The sequence below is a fragment of the Amblyomma mixtum genome, chromosome 7 (genome assembly GCF_055824585.1).
Source record: "Amblyomma mixtum isolate Tamu chromosome 7, ASM5582458v1, whole genome shotgun sequence".
NCBI classification, from domain to species: Eukaryota; Metazoa; Arthropoda; class Arachnida; order Ixodida; family Ixodidae; genus Amblyomma; species Amblyomma mixtum.
The window spans coordinates 20,522,211-20,538,929 of NC_143018.1; the positions used below are offsets into that span (position 1 = coordinate 20,522,211).

At 48.4% G+C, this 16,719-nt stretch overlaps 1 protein-coding gene across 1 annotated transcript; it reads right to left on the reverse strand.

Annotated features, from left to right (window-relative positions):
* Positions 1-264: 264 nt before the first annotated feature.
* On the reverse strand, positions 265-16,411 carry LOC149335172 (uncharacterized). The gene is made up of 4 exons (XM_089551836.1): positions 16,106-16,411; positions 14,953-15,362; positions 3,343-3,484; positions 265-955 (listed from the first exon to the last, which is right to left on the reverse strand). The coding sequence occupies exons 2-4, from the start codon at positions 15,061-15,063 to the stop codon at positions 555-557; spliced, it is 654 nt and encodes a 217-aa protein (XP_089407962.1). The 5' UTR covers positions 15,064-15,362; positions 16,106-16,411; the 3' UTR covers positions 265-554.
* Between the last annotated feature and the right edge of the window lie 308 nt (positions 16,412-16,719).

Below are 16,719 nucleotides of genomic sequence, written 5' to 3' on the forward strand. Positions count from 1 at the left end.
TGACGTAGGGGGGAGGAGTGTTATAGCGGGACAATCTTTAGGGCCAAGCAACCCTGAGCTACCATGTGTCACGTGTTGGCGGCTTTCCCGCCAGTCTGTACCCTGCCACCAGCAATAAAGGACGTAACAGGCACTTTATACAGTGAAAGCAGTTTTGAAAGCGCGAGCCTTTTAGCAATGTTGCAGGCTCTCTTGTGCACGAGAAACCAGAGATATATATCTACAGCTCTGTGATAGCTTTCGTTTCCAACAGCAAACAAACTCTGTTGTCTTGCAGTCCCATTGTGTAAGGCTGAGGTCTAGTAGCCAGTCAGGCTTTATACACAGTTGACACTCGAGTGATGAGGAAGGTCTCTGACACGTGGCGTTGACATATTTCACACTGATTGCAGCGACATCACACCGGGTCTTCCAGGATATAACCGAAGGACACACGCGCATACGTATCACACTAGCCCTGTCGCGAACCGGTGTGTGATAAAGGAAACTAATGGGCTCAAGCAGCTATATGTATGTACACGAAGACACGCACTCTACTGTCGGGATCGAGCCGATCATCTCTGATCCACGGACGTCGGCGCAATGCTGGTGAAGGAACCGCTGCGTTTCGTCGTGAACGGGAGTCTGCTAAACGCAGCGAACACGAAAGAGTTTCTGGCACCGGCCTTCTGTTCGGGTCGGCTGCTGTTGTTTCTGAGCTCTGGGCCGGAGGACGTGGCTTGCGCGGGTGGTCCGTCCACTAGGTCCGACATGGACTTCGCTTTGGCCTTTGCTGCTGCCGCTCCATTGGAGGCGAATGTCACTTTCTTCTTGGCCTTGGAGGAAACTGGCGGCGGGGACTGCACAGTAAGCTCTGTCCTTCGCGGAGGCGTCCTGGCCAGGAAGTGGCGTCGCTGAGGGACGTCGTCTGGGCTGCCCACGTCGTTGACGAGGCACTCCATGAAGGTCGCGTCATCTGCGAAGGAGACAGCGGTGTTGCTGGAGGAGCGAACGGAAAATGAGAGACGTACTGTGGTACTATCAAGTTTACGGAACATTCGGCGTGTGATATTTAAGAAGTTGCCTAGATGGTCAAATGTTTAGGGGAATCCCTCAGGTGGAGTAGATTTGTAATAAGGGAGTAATTACTCATTGACGTCCACCCAGGCGCAGCCGTACGGCTACAAAGGAAAGCTGTACAGCTTTCTCAGAAACTTCGCAGTTAAAGAAAAATTCGTCCTGGTCCGGAGTTCAAACCCGGGACCACCGCTTCACCGGAGCAGTCGCTCTACCAATTGAGCTAACCGGGACGGCAAGCTTATGGTAGGGCGAGAGCGAATTGATCAATAACTCGAAGTGGGAACAGTGTTGGTCAGATGTTTAGGGGAATGCCCCAGGTGGAGTAGATTTGTAATAAGGGAGTAATTACTCATTGACGTCCACCCAAGCGCAGCCAGATGTTTTGGTTCTTTTCGGGAGTGGGAGAGGGGGGGAAGCGGGACGTTAGGGGGCCGATGCCGTTTCCTTCCCTCTCTCTCCGGGCATGCCAAAGTCGGCCCCACGTGACTGGCGGGACTTGGACCTTAACTAATAAAACTTACCACAAGCCGTCATGTGTTGAAATCTGTTTTTAAGCACTGAATGTTTGGAAACAAGGCGCGACGACACAGGGGAGAGGGCAAAGCGGGGCAGGTCAAGGGCGCGGGCTGTTGTCTGTCAGGCACGTCGCGTGGCATATGCGATTCAATGTAGCATTGTCCTCGAGATACTGTGGCCATAAGGGAGACGGCGCATGCGCCAGATAGGACGACGTGTAAACATTAGTTTGCATGGACCTAGGAGCTTGTACTGGGAAGAAATGGCCCTGCGCTTACTTATCGGCCAACTGTCGGATGTGTGACTGCGCGCCATTGTTCGGAAACGCCCGTGTCTTGTCCAAATACACAGATTAGCGCAGTCGATGAAGCCTATCGGTAGCAGTGATGTGTGTCAGGCTTCGGTCGTTCTATGTATGAAATGGTAATTCTGGGCGAGAAATCACAGAAGAGAAATCACAGAGTCACAGGCTTTCACTTTTGTCTTTCCCTCAGCAGACGGGTCTGAAGCGATGAGAGAACGGCCACTTTTGGCTGAAAGTGGTGACTGCATTTAATTTGTGCGTCGCCGCTCGCAATTCAGATACGCTTTATTAAGGAACAAAAAAGGTTACAGAGAAAGATACTTTAATTAAAAGCGCAAACTATAAGCGTGTAGCATACCCTGCGCCTGGTTGACCAAGAAAAGCTGCTCTTTCAGCTGCGCCGACGACAAGCACTTTAGGCGCGGTGTTAAGGGAAGGGGATAGACGGATAAAGCTCCACAGTCTGCAGTGAAGCCCACATCCAATACCGCCTAACTTAATTCCTCCTTGACAAGTAGACCGTTGGTAAAACTTATTTGTTACCTAAACAAGAAGCTATAGTGACGATACGAAATTATAATCTCAAGAATTCTGATGTCTCGGCTTGTTTGATGCAGTCAAACATTAAGAAACTGATTTTGTTCACTATGATTGATCTGCGGAGTAATACAGGACGCCGCGGACCGTGCCCCACTTTTATCAACTGCTGTTTTTTTCTTCTTTAAGTTGTATTTTGCTATAGGCAGGGCGAGAGGACGGGAGAAGAGTGCTCTAGACTGGTGTAGAACTGTACAGTTGGAAAAGGGGGGTCAGGGCGAATACAGAAATAAAGTAGTCAGAAGGTGTAATGAGAGTGCTTGAATTGATGCGGATGGGGCGAGGTACGTGTCGGTATGAAATGTGGTGAGCGTCTCACTAAGAAATACCTCGGATTTCCTATAGGTCTGGTTCAGTCAACACGCAGCCGTTCACTAATTCATGTCGCTTCACTAGGTACCCAGATTCCGACTGGGTCTAAGCGTGCTTGCGCTCTAAACACGAAATACGCCTACATGGGGGTAAAAAGGGAGTAAGATGTCTTCTTGCGCACTTCCTTTTATAAGACGAGGACAACTTTACTTCCTTTTTACTTTTTTTCTGTTTAGAGTGCATGCACACATGTTCTCCATAACTACAGCGCGACGAACGGGACGCAGAAGAACACGCAACGTAACAACGCAGCGCTGGTGTTGTTTCCCTGCGTGTTCCTTTCTTCCGCGTCCCGTTCGTTGCTCTGTACACTCTGAGCAGAAAGGAGTAAAAAGGAGTAAAGGTGTTCTCTAGCGCTCACTCCCTTTAAAAAGGGGAGTGAGCTGGAGGACAGCTTACTCCCTTTTTTACTCCCATGTAGGTGTATTCGTGTTCAGATGTCCCCAGCACGCCCAACAACTCACTTTGTCGAAATGCATGTTGCAGTGCCTCACCTATCTCGAACGAGAGCGGCTTGTCGGGCGAGTAGCCGTCCCCGTTGACGAACCACGTGCTGTAGCGGCTGTTCCTCCAGCTCATGTAACTGGGCGGCGTGATGTCGCATGCCGCGGACGCCGCCGGTCTCGTTCGTCTCGTCTGCAAGCAGAAGGGGCTGCGTTAAAGGGGCTCTGAAACATCCTCCGAGGAGAGCACACGAACTCGCTTTGTAACTTTTTGTTACCTGGACAAGAAGGTAATCGCAAGAAAAAAAAATACAAGCTGACTTGTTTAAGATAGTCAAAGATTAAAAGGCTGATTTCATTGACTATTGTAATTGGCCAGCGGAGTAACACAGTACGCCGAGGACCGTGACCCAGTGTTAGCAACTGCTGTTTTGGCGAGCCCTTTCCGGCGACTTTTTCATGCTCGCACCCTCCTCCGTCGCTCGCATCTGCGTATACAAGATGGGAGAAGGCTATTGGGTAGGTTCTTCAGACGTCAGGCAGCTACCATGACCACAGCGTGTAGCTCCGGGGGTCAGGAAGCTCCGCCCACAGGAGGTGGGGCCGGCGGAGGAGCGCTGACCTTCCAGCGTGCAAAAAGCGATGAGAGGAGAGGAAAAGGCGCGAAGGCGCTGAAATTCAAAATTTGACTACAGATAACTCAGCTTGTACAAAGCGCATTAAAAAAAAGTTCTTCCTGGACAATATTCATGAAGCGATGTGCTGTAACATCTCAGGCATACCGCAACTTTATTACCCTTTCAGAGCACCAAGTTTAGAAAGGACACCACAGTGGGAGTGGTTATAGCTTTAAGTTATCTTTACTCATTGTATTTCAAGAATGGTTAGATTACAAGTGGTGTCCCACCCAGCTTCTGCAGAGCTGCTTGAGACAAGCGTATTCAAATTATGGATGGTTGTGGTCCACGAATATGGCGACCATAGGGTGGTCCTCGTTAATGAGCTTTTCTTTTTCTGCCGATCGATACCACTCTTTTAAAACATAAAACTGCGCAGGGGAACAAGACACAGGAGAGAAGCACACAGGCGAGCGCAGAACTGCGCAGAGGAGGAGCAGTGCAAGGAGGGCCCATTTAACGAGATTGAATCCGCACAGCGTCCACCTAGTTTTTTAAACTTGCGTCTTCAGTGTCTATTCCGCATGCGCTGAATTTATTTCCCGTTTTGACCTAATTGTTCGCGATAAAAACACCTTCTCAGTGATCTGTTTTCACCTCCCACGCTCTAGACTCAGCTTGTGACGTCACTGCGGACGTTATTAGAGAGATTTAGCGCAGAGGAGACCTGTGCCGGATGTGCACGTGACCACTGCGCGAGGCGCAGTAGGCATAAGGTTAGCAGTTATATATCTCGGCTAGTACGCCTCCGCTGTGCTAAATCTCACTGTTGTGAGGGTCGTGATGACAGAGGTTGTGATGGTACTTATTTCTGTAAGCCGTTCGTTCGGCTTGACCATTTTATAGCGTACCTAAAGGCACGAATCGTTATTCGGCGCATTTGATGGGATGGGACATTATGGTCATTAACACATAGCCGATATTCAGTTAATAATGAGGCAGGCGCATAGGCAGGCATTTTTTTTCTAGAGGGGCCCAAGGTAATTTCTTCCAGCTGGCGGGGGGGAGGGGGGAGGAGGTGCTTGCTGGCAGTTGTCTGAGCACTGCAAAGTGAAAAAATGGGGGTGGGTGAACATGATTTTCGGGGGGGGGGGGGGGGGGGGGGGCTCCGCGGTCCCCCCCCCCCCCCCTCTCCTAATATGTGCCTGTAGTGAGGTCAATATACTAAAGTCAACGTGATGAAACTGACGCGCCATCGTTCATTACGTCACACCATCACAGGTGCAGTTGATGGGCGCCGATGGCATCGCTGACATGTTCGTGTGATTACTTCTTATCTGTTTATTGCTTCGCCATTATTATGTTCGCAGCTTTTGTGCGTAACCGTTGTGTCAGAACCCAGACGTGTGACATCACTGAAATGCGCACAGGCGGAGAAACCAAATGGTTTGAGCTTCATATCAATACGGTAAGATTAGGTGATGCGCGAGCGACCTGTATGGAAATCACATTAGGCGCGATATATCAACGGAGTTGACTGGTGCCCTATACACCGCCAGCGCTGCAACAAATGGTGCACTCCACGGATGGCGGGAAAAACAGATCGTATGGCGCGTAGACACACTCGTTTGGCAATCTGTCCTGCCGCAGTTTTGCTCAGTGTTCGCTCAGTGCACTAATCGAAACCCGCCCCGGTGGCTCAGTGGTTAAGGCGCCCGTCTGCTGAGCCTCAGTAACCAGGTTCGAACCCGACCGCGGCGGCGGCGTTTCGATGGAGGCGAAACGCAACAGGCGCCCGTGTGCTGTGCGATGTCGGTGCACGTTCAAGATCCCCAGGTGGTCGAAATTATTCCGGAGACCTCCACTACGGCACCTCTTTCTCTCTTTGTTCTTTCGCTCCTACCTTCCTCCCTTCCCTTACGGCGCGGTTCAGGTGTCCGCCGAGATATGCGAGACAGATACTGCGCCATTTATTTTCCTCAAAAACCTTTTTAATTTTAAATTTACTCATCGAAGCAAATTTTTTTCGATAATTTTGAGTTTCATAAACAAACAGAGGTCTTGCCCGGCAAAGTGGTCCGTATTTTATAACTTCGCCTTAATGTTCTTATAACCCTCTGTATACGAAGTTAACGCATTCCAAATACATATTCTTCACTGTTCCGCAGAGTGTAAAAAAAAAAAACCCGAAATATAGTGTTATATAGCGCGTATGATTTTACTGTGGCGTCCTCTAGGGGCCCGTGTACTGTGCGATGTCAGTGCACGTACGTTAAAGATCCCCAGGTGGTCGAAATTTCCGGAGCCCTTCACTACGACGTCCCTCACAGCCTGAGTTGCTTCAGGACGTTGAACCCCCATAAACCAAACCAATCACTAGTAGTAGTTTTGGCGTGTGCAGAAATAAATTTAATGCCTTCTCACCTAGCGGCGGTTTATCTTTTCCTAATTACCTCAGTATCAGAAACAAGCGCACCAGATAATCCACGAAGGGCCAGTCTACGCAATAACGTAATAGCTTCGCCGAGCGTGGCTGTTTCAATTATCCCACAAATGCCAAGGTCACAGACGTCCCGGTGAGCAAAAACAGAGCAGTCTGAAAAACGTCTTATCTCCAGTGCACTCCCGTCACGCATAGCCTGCACAATCGAGCGACCTCTGCGCATAATCGACATCAGAGTACTTTCGGCGATAGAACGAGCATTTCCAACCGCAACTGCGACACCCAAACAGACTGGGCTCTAAAATGCGTCAGCAGTGGCGCAGTAAGCTGATAACGAGTCGCAGACATCAGTGGGGACATTCTCCATACGGCTGCGGATCCGACGAGTTCTAAGAAACGTGCTGCTTATCGCCGGATATTTAAAGCACTCACGAAATACCCTTCATCGAAAAAAAAAAAATGGTTGAGTCATTGGCATAATCCAAAAGGAGCTGTGTCTGCGTTAAAGTTTTAGGGCTTTCGGGAGCTGAGCCTGTACGGCAAACTGTAGTGCGGACATTAACGTATGCGGGAGTATTATGATTGGTTTATTTGGGCCTAACATCCCGAAGCGCCTCTGGTGGACGCCGTAGTGAAGGGCTCCGGAAATTTCGACCACCTGGGGTACTTTAACGTGCACTGACATCGCATAGCACACGGGCCTCTAGAATTTCGCCTCCATCGAAATTCGGCCGCCACGGCCGGGGTCGAACCCGCGTCTTTCGGGTCAGCAGCCGAGTGCCGTATCCACTGAGCCACCGCGGCGGGGCGGGAGTATTATGAGTATATCCTTGTCAGACATGAGCAAAAGTTGCGTTTGCCAGACTTAATCAAAAAAATTTCTGGCGACAGTTAGTCACCTTACGCGATATCGTTGCTATACGGTCGCATAAATTGGTTTATTGGGGTTTAACGTCCCAAAGCGACTCAGGCTATGAGGGACGCCGTAGTGAAGGGCTCCGGAAATTTCGACCACCTGGGGTTCTTTAAAGTGCACTGACATCGCACAGCACACGGGCCTCTATAATTTCGCCTCCATCGAAATTCGGCCGCCGCGACCGGGATCGAACCCGCGTCTTTCGGGCCAGCAGCCGAGCGCCGTAACCACTGAGCCTCTAAACTATCGCAGTGACCGAACGCTTCTCAGTGGTCGAGGGGTATGGCGATTCGAGTCCCGCCTGGACCATTTTTCTTACCAGCGCAGTTGCTTTTCTTTCTTCAGAGGCACTACGTAATGGTGGTGGGATGACGTCACAATCATGTTGACCAATGCGGAATTGTGTGGTTATACGTCGCCACTGTTATATACTGTGTGATTGTTGTGGGGTGTTTGAATTACCCGCGCGAGGGCATGTGGTCGTGACGTCACGACCTGTCGACCAATGGGAATTTCGTGACACCACCGGATTTTTCTTCGGGCGGGACCTAGCTCTAACGCTATATCACGGCTTTGCTGTTCCCGTGAACGTGCACTAAGAAACCCGCAGCTGTAGGCGTAACAGTTCTTCTCTATGACGTTTTACCCTGATCGGATTAGAGTCCCTATACCGTCAAAAACACGAAACATCATAGTATGGCCCGTATTTAGTTAGAAGCATACGTAGCAGAACACATATCTCAATCAAAATTACGATTTTTGCACAGCAGCTGATTTGAGTGACTGCTCAGAGCGACCTCCATTGCTAAACGATTCTTGAATAGGTTCTTCGTCGGAGCCCAGAGAGTATACTGTACGCTGCGGAACCGATACATTAAAAAAGATACCGTAAAAAAAAGGCAGATGGCCATTATAATATGCACGCGGGGTCAGGCGAGGTAAGTATAGGACGTATGTATGCTTCTTAGAACGGGAACTCCCATACATGCCTGTGCATTCTAGCGATGCAATCTTCTTCTTCCAAGTGCCCGTAGATAACATTGTCTTCCGTGCAGCACACACGGGGAATCAGAAAGGTGCTAAGGGTTGCCGCATAAATGCTGCGCGCTTAAAATTGCAAACTCTGTTGACCACAGAATCACGAGGTTGTCCTTCAGCGGCTCAGACGTTTTCCCTTTCCCTCTGTGAGTCTCGTTTCGCGAATCTGCTTGCCTTGGGCGGCACCGCGAGATGCTCATCGTGCTCCGCCCAGCGACTGCGCCTTATCTCTTCCTATATAGGTATGCACTTCAAGATCAGCGTACGCTCATGAATCTTGGCTATTGCTTGGCGGGCTTTACTGCCGCTCTGGGCCGTTTTTCCGTTAGAGCGCAAAGTTAGCAGCCCGCGAGCTGCGCCATGTCAGCGCGCGTTGAACTCGAGGTGGCAGAAATTATTCCGGAGCCCTCCACTACGGCGCCTCACGTGGTTCGATCCCGGCCGCGCGCGGTTGAATTTCGATGGAGGTGAAATTCTAGAGGCCCGTGTACCGTGCGATCTCAGTGCACGTTAAAGAACCCCAGGGGGTCGAAATTTCCGGAGCCCTCCACTATGACGTCTCTCATAGACCGAGTCGCTGGGACGTTAAGCCCCCGTAAACCACAATCGATTCACTCAGGATCGCAACTTTTTTTTTTTTTTTGATGCGCAGTGCTTTGACAAATTCTTGGTCCTCGTGCCACTCTTTGATATGTAAACGCCGGTTGTCTTGGATCATGGCTTCCACAGCTTCAGTAACGTCGGGCGTAGTCGCATTGCACAGGCTTCCGGAGCCTGTTCTGTCATCCTGAGCTCCGCTTCTCAAGTTTTCATGCCACTCCTAAACCTGCTGAAGAGACAGGTAGCCCATTGTTGTGAGTTCATTATTATATGAACACCAACTGGTTTTTCGGCCTCACTTGTCAAATAAATTATTGCATGAGCGTGCTTCGAAGGAGGCAACCACCTTCAGTATGCTGGGATAGAGCCATCCTTCCCGTCAAACTAATGCAACGTAAACTACATCAACTACATCATCTGGAGGTGAGAAACAACATATTTGGAATAGAACGCTGTACTACATGACTGCGATTTTGTATTGCCATTTTTAAGGTTACTTTTTGACTGGTCCTACTCAGCCCGAGTCCTTTTCATCTTGGTAGATAAAAGGGGCTACTGCGCACAGAAAGACACGGACAAGAAGGTATCACAACAAGCGCAGAGGGGTAAATATTGTGTAATTGACCATTTGATCCAACTTTATCAGAATGAAGACAGGCTTTTGGTTTTGCGCATGTGTGTGATGTGACAGTTTGAAGATATAAAAGGAGTGTCTTTTTTCAAATAAAGTTAGTCGCGAGTCTGCGCTTGTTGTGTTACCTTCTTGTCCGTGTCTTTTGTGCGCAGTAGCCCCTTTTATTTACCATGATTTACCGACTAGCCCAACAGCGTACGCTCTTAAACCTTTTCGTCATCTTGGTTTCAGCTTCAGAATGTCATAAACTCCCGTCTGTTCCCTAACCAATTCTGCTCTCTTCTTTAGCAGTTACCCATTTCCTTTCCACTGCTTGTTGCGTTGTCCGAAATTTAATTTCAATGTTTTTTTTTCTTTGGCTCCGAGTTTGTGCCTATAGTTTCATCGTCATTATCATGATCACCAGCTTGACTACGCCCACTCCAGGACAAAGACCTCTGTTATATCTCTCCAGTTAACCCTGTCCTGTCTTATACCCTCAAATCCGCCCACCTAGCTTTCTGCAGCACACTGTTATACGCATGCTTTTTCTTGGAATCCAGCCCGTTACTCTTAACAACTATCTTGCCTTTGCATTACATGCCGTCTTGGTTTCACCAAGGCTACCCCTGGCAAAATACTTTCGAGGGATACTTCTAAACTCTTATTAGTGACCTGAGAGTACATAGCTGTCATCAATTTGCTAAGTCCCATAATTTTTTGAGCTATTTTGCTCTCACGATACAGGTATTCGGTCTTGTCTTAGGCAAATGTATTCCAGTTAATGGATCTCGCTGCCTATCGTAAACCGCAGTCATTTTCCCCGACTGTTGAAGAATTATTTAGTTTTATTCATGCTCGTACGTCCCACCGTTCTGCATTCAGTATTTATGACATCAATCACTCAATTATGCCCTGCAATTTCTCCTCCGCGTTCTTAGCATCGCAGTTTCATCAGGATAATGAGCCTTAATGAAGTCCTTTTCCATTATCTTTTATAGCCAGCCTGTCTCTGAATACCCCTTTCAAACACGCGGTGAATAGCAGATCAGAAAGATTGCGTCACCTTGGCTGCATGATGTCCTGATTGGCAAGCTTCTATCACTTTTCCGGTGGATGGATATCATCGCTTTGCACTCCATATAGATATTTCCTACCACTTTTACATAACACTCTTCCATACCTTGGTTATGCAATGACTACGTGACCGCTGCTGGTTCGACCGAACCAAATGCATTTTATAAGGAGCTCATATATTGGGGGTCATTTGTATTCAGTGCATTTTTCTATAATCTCATTGACTGTGTGAATTAGAGGGGCACTTAGGGCGACTGCACTCAATTACTGTTCTGAGTAAAAAAATGGACTCCCTGGCTCTTTCAGGCTACGTTGACGTTTGTCTGGCAGCAAAAGACGCAGTGCTGTGACTATGACGTCACAAGGTAACGTGACCCTGCACGTCATAACCCTCTCGACCAATTAGCGACTTTTGTGACTAACGCTGAGCGTGAAATCGCGTGATGGGAGGTCTAATGCTATAATGCCTAGAATATACTACTAATGCTCTCGCACTGAAATGTTTAGTGTGCCTGTACAAGGTGAGTTGCCGAGTAGTCTCTGTGAAAACCAGCGCTAGAAAACCTTTTATCGCCGTTGATTCAACGCTTCCTATTGTGACTTGCAAACCACCAAACATATCTCTTAACGTTACCGTATGTGTATGCAAACTACACGCCATTCGGCTGATATGCTAGCGTACTTTCCAGTGATATCCGTCATACGTTGGTGACGCATAGAAACTATACGGGCACAATTTTAGCGAGATGCCTGAAAAAAATAATCACAAATTCAGCCTTTTTAAGAGGCACTGAGGACAACTCCATCCAATTATTGCTCTAAAAAAACTGATTATTTGTCTCTTCCTTGCTATGTTGATATTTGTCCGGCAGCAAAACACGCACTTATCGGCTTGAAAATTGCCTTTTAAAGTCTCCCCGCCAGCCGCTTAAAACTCGTGGCGTCCTTACCGAAGAGGACGGGTTGCCACTGTCTTGATGTGAATGGTGGTGTATCGTAGCCTCCGGCATCCGCACAATCAAAATCAATGTCAACGTATGTATCTTACTTGCGAAACCGGCCGATGGTGGCGACACCTGTATTTTGTTTTTTGACCTTTTGTAGCTTATAACAGCTCCGTTTTAGGCGAGAGTGATGTCTTTGTGATTAGAACGCGGTATACCCTATCGATACAGGCCAGCTTACATTTGTCCCCAGTGTCCCTTTAAGACAGCTATGCTTAAAGGGGTTGCGTCTACTGTAAACACGAATACGCCTTTATGGGAGTGAAAAGGGGGTAGGCTGTCCTTTATCTGCACCCTCTTTTATAAAAGGGAGTGCGGTAGAGGACCTTTTTTAATTCTTTCTGTTTAGAGTGACGTTCGTCTTATCAGGCGCCCCGGCGATTCTGCTCAGTGACTGTGCCCATCTGTTGCTAAGCGTGAGGCCGAGAGTTCGAAACCCCGCTGCGGAGGCCGCGTTTCGATGGAGGCGAAATGTATAAACGCCGTTGTACGGAGATTTTGGTGGACATTGAATGACCAAACCATAGTTCGCAACGTTGCAGCACTGACTGCTTCATAGCGTGCGTTCCAGTTGCAGGGGAGGAACAAATGAAAAGAGAAGAAAATAGAAGGAAAGAAAGAAAGTATCGAAGGACAAATGGGAAGGAAGAGAATAAGAGACAGGATTTAACCTTCAATATAACAATCGCGCGCTTTTATCAGCCGGTAGGGCAGCGATAAGTGCCAGGACAATGAGAAATCGCCGGGTAGAAACTAGGATTGAAGCGCCTGTCGAGATAACTCGTGCAAAACGAAATACGTAGCCTGATATGTACTCGGGGCCAGGACATATGATATGGAGATTTCTATTTTCGCAACGGCGCTTTTATGCGTGCGATACTGCGCGCATACTTGCGTTGTCGATTAGTTTGCCTAGCTGACACGTGACCTCCAGACTCTGATATTCTTTTATCTTTATTCGCGACTAAGTTTATTAAACAGGTGTGCTCTTGGAGTACTGCTTGAGCGCGACAAACTGAATCGCCATTGTGTTCGAGTCATCCCCTTTCATCGCGGTACGTGTGGAGTGTAGTTATCTCTATAGCAAATGGCTAATCAAAGGTGCACAGATTTGCTCCCCCCCCCCCCCTCCCCTATGTTAATCACGACGCAACCGATTAGGCGTTCAGTCGATTAAGTGCTAGCGGTTTCTCGGAGCACAGTTTTAACTGGCAGAATTTGCACGAACATTTTTGTGCAGTGCACTTTTCACGGTGCCGCGGTTTTGCTTAATTTTGCGCCTTCGCTGTGCTACAATCATGCACACCCTTGCTTTCCGGAGCCCTTCACTACGGCGTCTCTCATAACCTGAGTCGCTTCGGGACGTAAACCCCACAAACGAACCCAACAATTTCCTAGCTGTTACCAGCGAATGTATACTCAGCATAAAAACAAACGTTTAAGTTGTAAACAGCAACTGCCGAGTGTTTTCGTATCGCCCCCTCACCTTTCTATTACTTTATTTTATTTTTGTTTTGTTTTCGACGTGCCCATGCGCCTGGCTCACTTACAGTACTTGATCTAACGGTCAAAGGCTCGAAAAACCAAAGCAAACATTTTCAGTAATAAAAAAGGAATGAAGGTTTTTAGTGTCTTCCGTATTTAGAGAACTTGGGCGCCTATAAATATATGCATGCATTATGGAAGCCTTGTGCGGGCATCTCACTGTTCAACCTGGCTTTGGCCTTCGTCCTATTTCCAGCCGAGATAAAGACGCCTTCGAGGTATGAAAGGGCACACTTGTGATCTAAACATGCTCAGATCAAAGAGTAATTAGGGAGTAATTACTCACTGGCGTCCACCCAAGCGCAGCCATACGGCTACAAAGGAAAGCTGGGCAGCTTTATCAAACTTCATAGTTAAAGAAAAACGCGTCCTGGTCCGGTGTTCGAACCCGGGACCACCGCTACACCGGAGCAGTCGCTCTACCAACTGAGCTAACCAGGACGGCAAGCTTGTGGTAGGACCAGAGCGAAGTGACCAATAGCTCGAAGCGGGAACAGTGTTTGTCAAACTTGACCTTATTACAAATCTCCACCTTGGGGGATTCCCCTAAACATTTGACCATTAGATTAAAGGCCCACTTTATTTATTTTAGTGAAGCGCGGCCTTCAAGGTGCACTATATAATATATAAATTCTGTTTATAGTACAACGGGCACCCACAAAAGCCACAAACATGGGCCGTATATTCCCCGACTCAATTATAGCGTTCAGCGATAGGCCGCGTCAGCTATAATCTGCAGCTGCAGATACATGCCGCTGCTCTCAGGAGTCAGGTGAAAGCATGCGATTGGTTCGCGGCCCCTATGCCGACCAATGACAGCAGTCAACAACTATATGAAGCTGAAGAAGGGCCAGTCACATTCTACTCTCACGCACACACATCGACTGCTTCGCGAATTAGTTCCCCGACTTTAGCTAACGCGTATACCGTATTTACTAGAGTGTGACGCAAGATGTTATGAGTCACCCCTCGTGTAATAATTTTATCAATGTTGTTGACTAGCTGAGCATTTTTTTTTTCTGCTATTGGGAGCCGGCAAAATCGACATTCGCGTTACATTCGCTGTCGCGCTAGCGGTGGGTGTATGGACATCCATGTTTCAGCGAAACAAAGCCGTGGGTACCGGAGCGGTAACAGTCCATTATTAGTTATAAGGAAATTACGAACTATTACAAGACGGAGAGGCGACGTTACCCCGATCCTCACAAATCGCTTACCAGAGAACAGCAAGCGATCTACAGGCAGATACAGGCAGGATCCTTCCCGCACCCTTACCTTCAACACAATATGTACCCGGAAAGGTACCAGAAGGAATGTGATTTCTGCAAGACTGAGTTAGGCACGCTCCGACATGTCATTGGAATATGCAACTTCATCAAGGAAATCCCCCCACCTCTTACTGCCCCACTACCCCACCCCATCCCTCATCCTCCCTTACCGAGCGATGGGAGGCCTTGATAACCAGCCCCGCCGCGGAAGACCAGCTCGTCCTGATCTCCAGGGGCCAGGCGGCCAGGGATGCATATGGGTCCCGTGAAGAGGGAACCACTCCCATCGACGGCGTCTAAGCAGACGTCGTATTTAGCTCGAGCAAATAAAGTTGTTTCTCTCTCTCTCTCTCTCTCTCTCTCTCGCGGCTTGCAACCAGATCCTGCTAAATATAATTTGAGACCGGACTTAACCATACTCCGTGTACCCCGTGCCGAATCTGCATTTGATGCATACATATACAAAGAAGAAAAAGCGAGCGTCATAGCATGCTATACGCGCGCGCAGCGAGAGAGCATGGATGGTTGCCGTATACGTGCCTTGGCCGCGGACATGTCTTCCTCTCGGTGCAGGCCGAGGCGAAGCGTTGGGCGTTGAAGCAGTCGCTTTCTTCTGACGCTGCTGGTAGGGTGAACCGATTCGGACGGCATATCGATAAGGGCTATCGGCTCCTGTCTCCTCCTCCCCCTTACGCCCGGTGTGGCCGACGGCTGCAGCAGCAGATCGCCTCCCGTGTGCGCGGTAGAGAGAGTCACGTGCTGGCGCCGATTGTCCCGCTCATCGGCAGCGCTCGTATGATTCAACCGTTGAGCCCCTGGCGACTGCTGATCGGACGGCAAACGAGCCGAGACCGCCTGGGAAAGCACGCGAGGTGTGTATTCGATCCCTCGGCGAAGACTGGACACGTACAGCCTGGAGCTATTCGAAGGCGATCGCTTTAGGATTCACCCTGCGTTTGAAGATGGGAGGAGAGAAAAGAAAAGCGAAGAAAGAGGAAGGAAGTGAATAAAGAAAGAAGGTATTTCAAAGTAAATTAACAGTGCAAGTGAAAGACAGACACGAAGATAGGCAACACGTAAGAGAGAAGGTTATTTTATCTTCGAATGACATTTGAATAAATTGGCTTAACAACTTGTTTTATTTGATTGCAACAAAGAAAGAAACAAAGAGAAAAAGGGAGAAAAAAGAGGGGAAGAATGAAAGCACTAAAGAAAGGAACAAGAAAGAAGGAAAGCAAGAAAGAGGAAGGAAAGAAAACAAGCAAGAAAAAGAAAGAAGGAAAGTAAGACAGAAAGAAGGAAAGCTAGCAAGAAAGAAAGAAGGAAGGAAGTGGAAGGAAAGAAAGCAAGCAAGAAAGATAAAAAGAATGAAGGAAGGAAGGAATGCAAGAAAGAAAGGAAAGCAAGCAAAAAGAAAGAAAAAGGAAAATAAGCAAAAAGAAAGAAAACGGAAAAGAAGCAAAAAGAAAGGAAGAAAGAGAGAAAGAAGGAAAGAAAGCAAGCAAAAGGAAGGAAAGCAAGCAAGAAAGAAAGGAAGAAAGAAAGAAAGAAAGAAAGAAAGAAAGAAAGAAAGAAAGAAAGAAAGAAAGAAAGAAAGAAAGAAAGAAAGAAAGATGTTATTACAGGACATTCTTTACGTTCCTTCAAACTGCGTGGTTACTTCTACGGGGCAGCAAGTTATAGCGATTCCTACCCGAATTGACGAGAGGGTCCTTTGTTCGTAGCAGACACAGCGCGTCGGAAGTTAGAGGGCAATTGGTGGTTCCAAGCTTCAGAGAGTCGTTGATGGTGGAGGTTCGCCTGGGGTCCCCAGTTTCTGCATCCCTTCCACCAGCTGCAGTTTGGTAGCCTGCTCGTGCACCCACCGCGGACGACCAGTACAGCGTGACACTGTTGCTTTCGAAGTTCAGGCTTCTACACGACGCCATCCCTTCACTTATAGTTTCGCAATATTCCGGAACGCGCAGGAGGTCACCTGAGCGGCGACGCACAGTCGAGATGTATGGTGCAGCGAATCAAGAAATACGCGTGAGAGGGTGCGCGCTCAAACTAGACGTATTTTTAGACACGCTGGCACGTCACTCTTGGGTCGGAGGGTGGGAGGTGGAATTCGAGGAGGACGGAGAGGGAAGATCAAGGGGAGGCCCCGGCCGCGAATGACATTTCGATTTGGCCCGTTCTGTTTCACTTGCTCCGCTCTGTCAGGCATTTACTTATGTGTATTCTTTTATCTCACCACATAGATAGGTGCAGCGTTGCGAAAGCTACGAGCGGGCGTCACCCAATCGGATACCCGCACTAATAAAA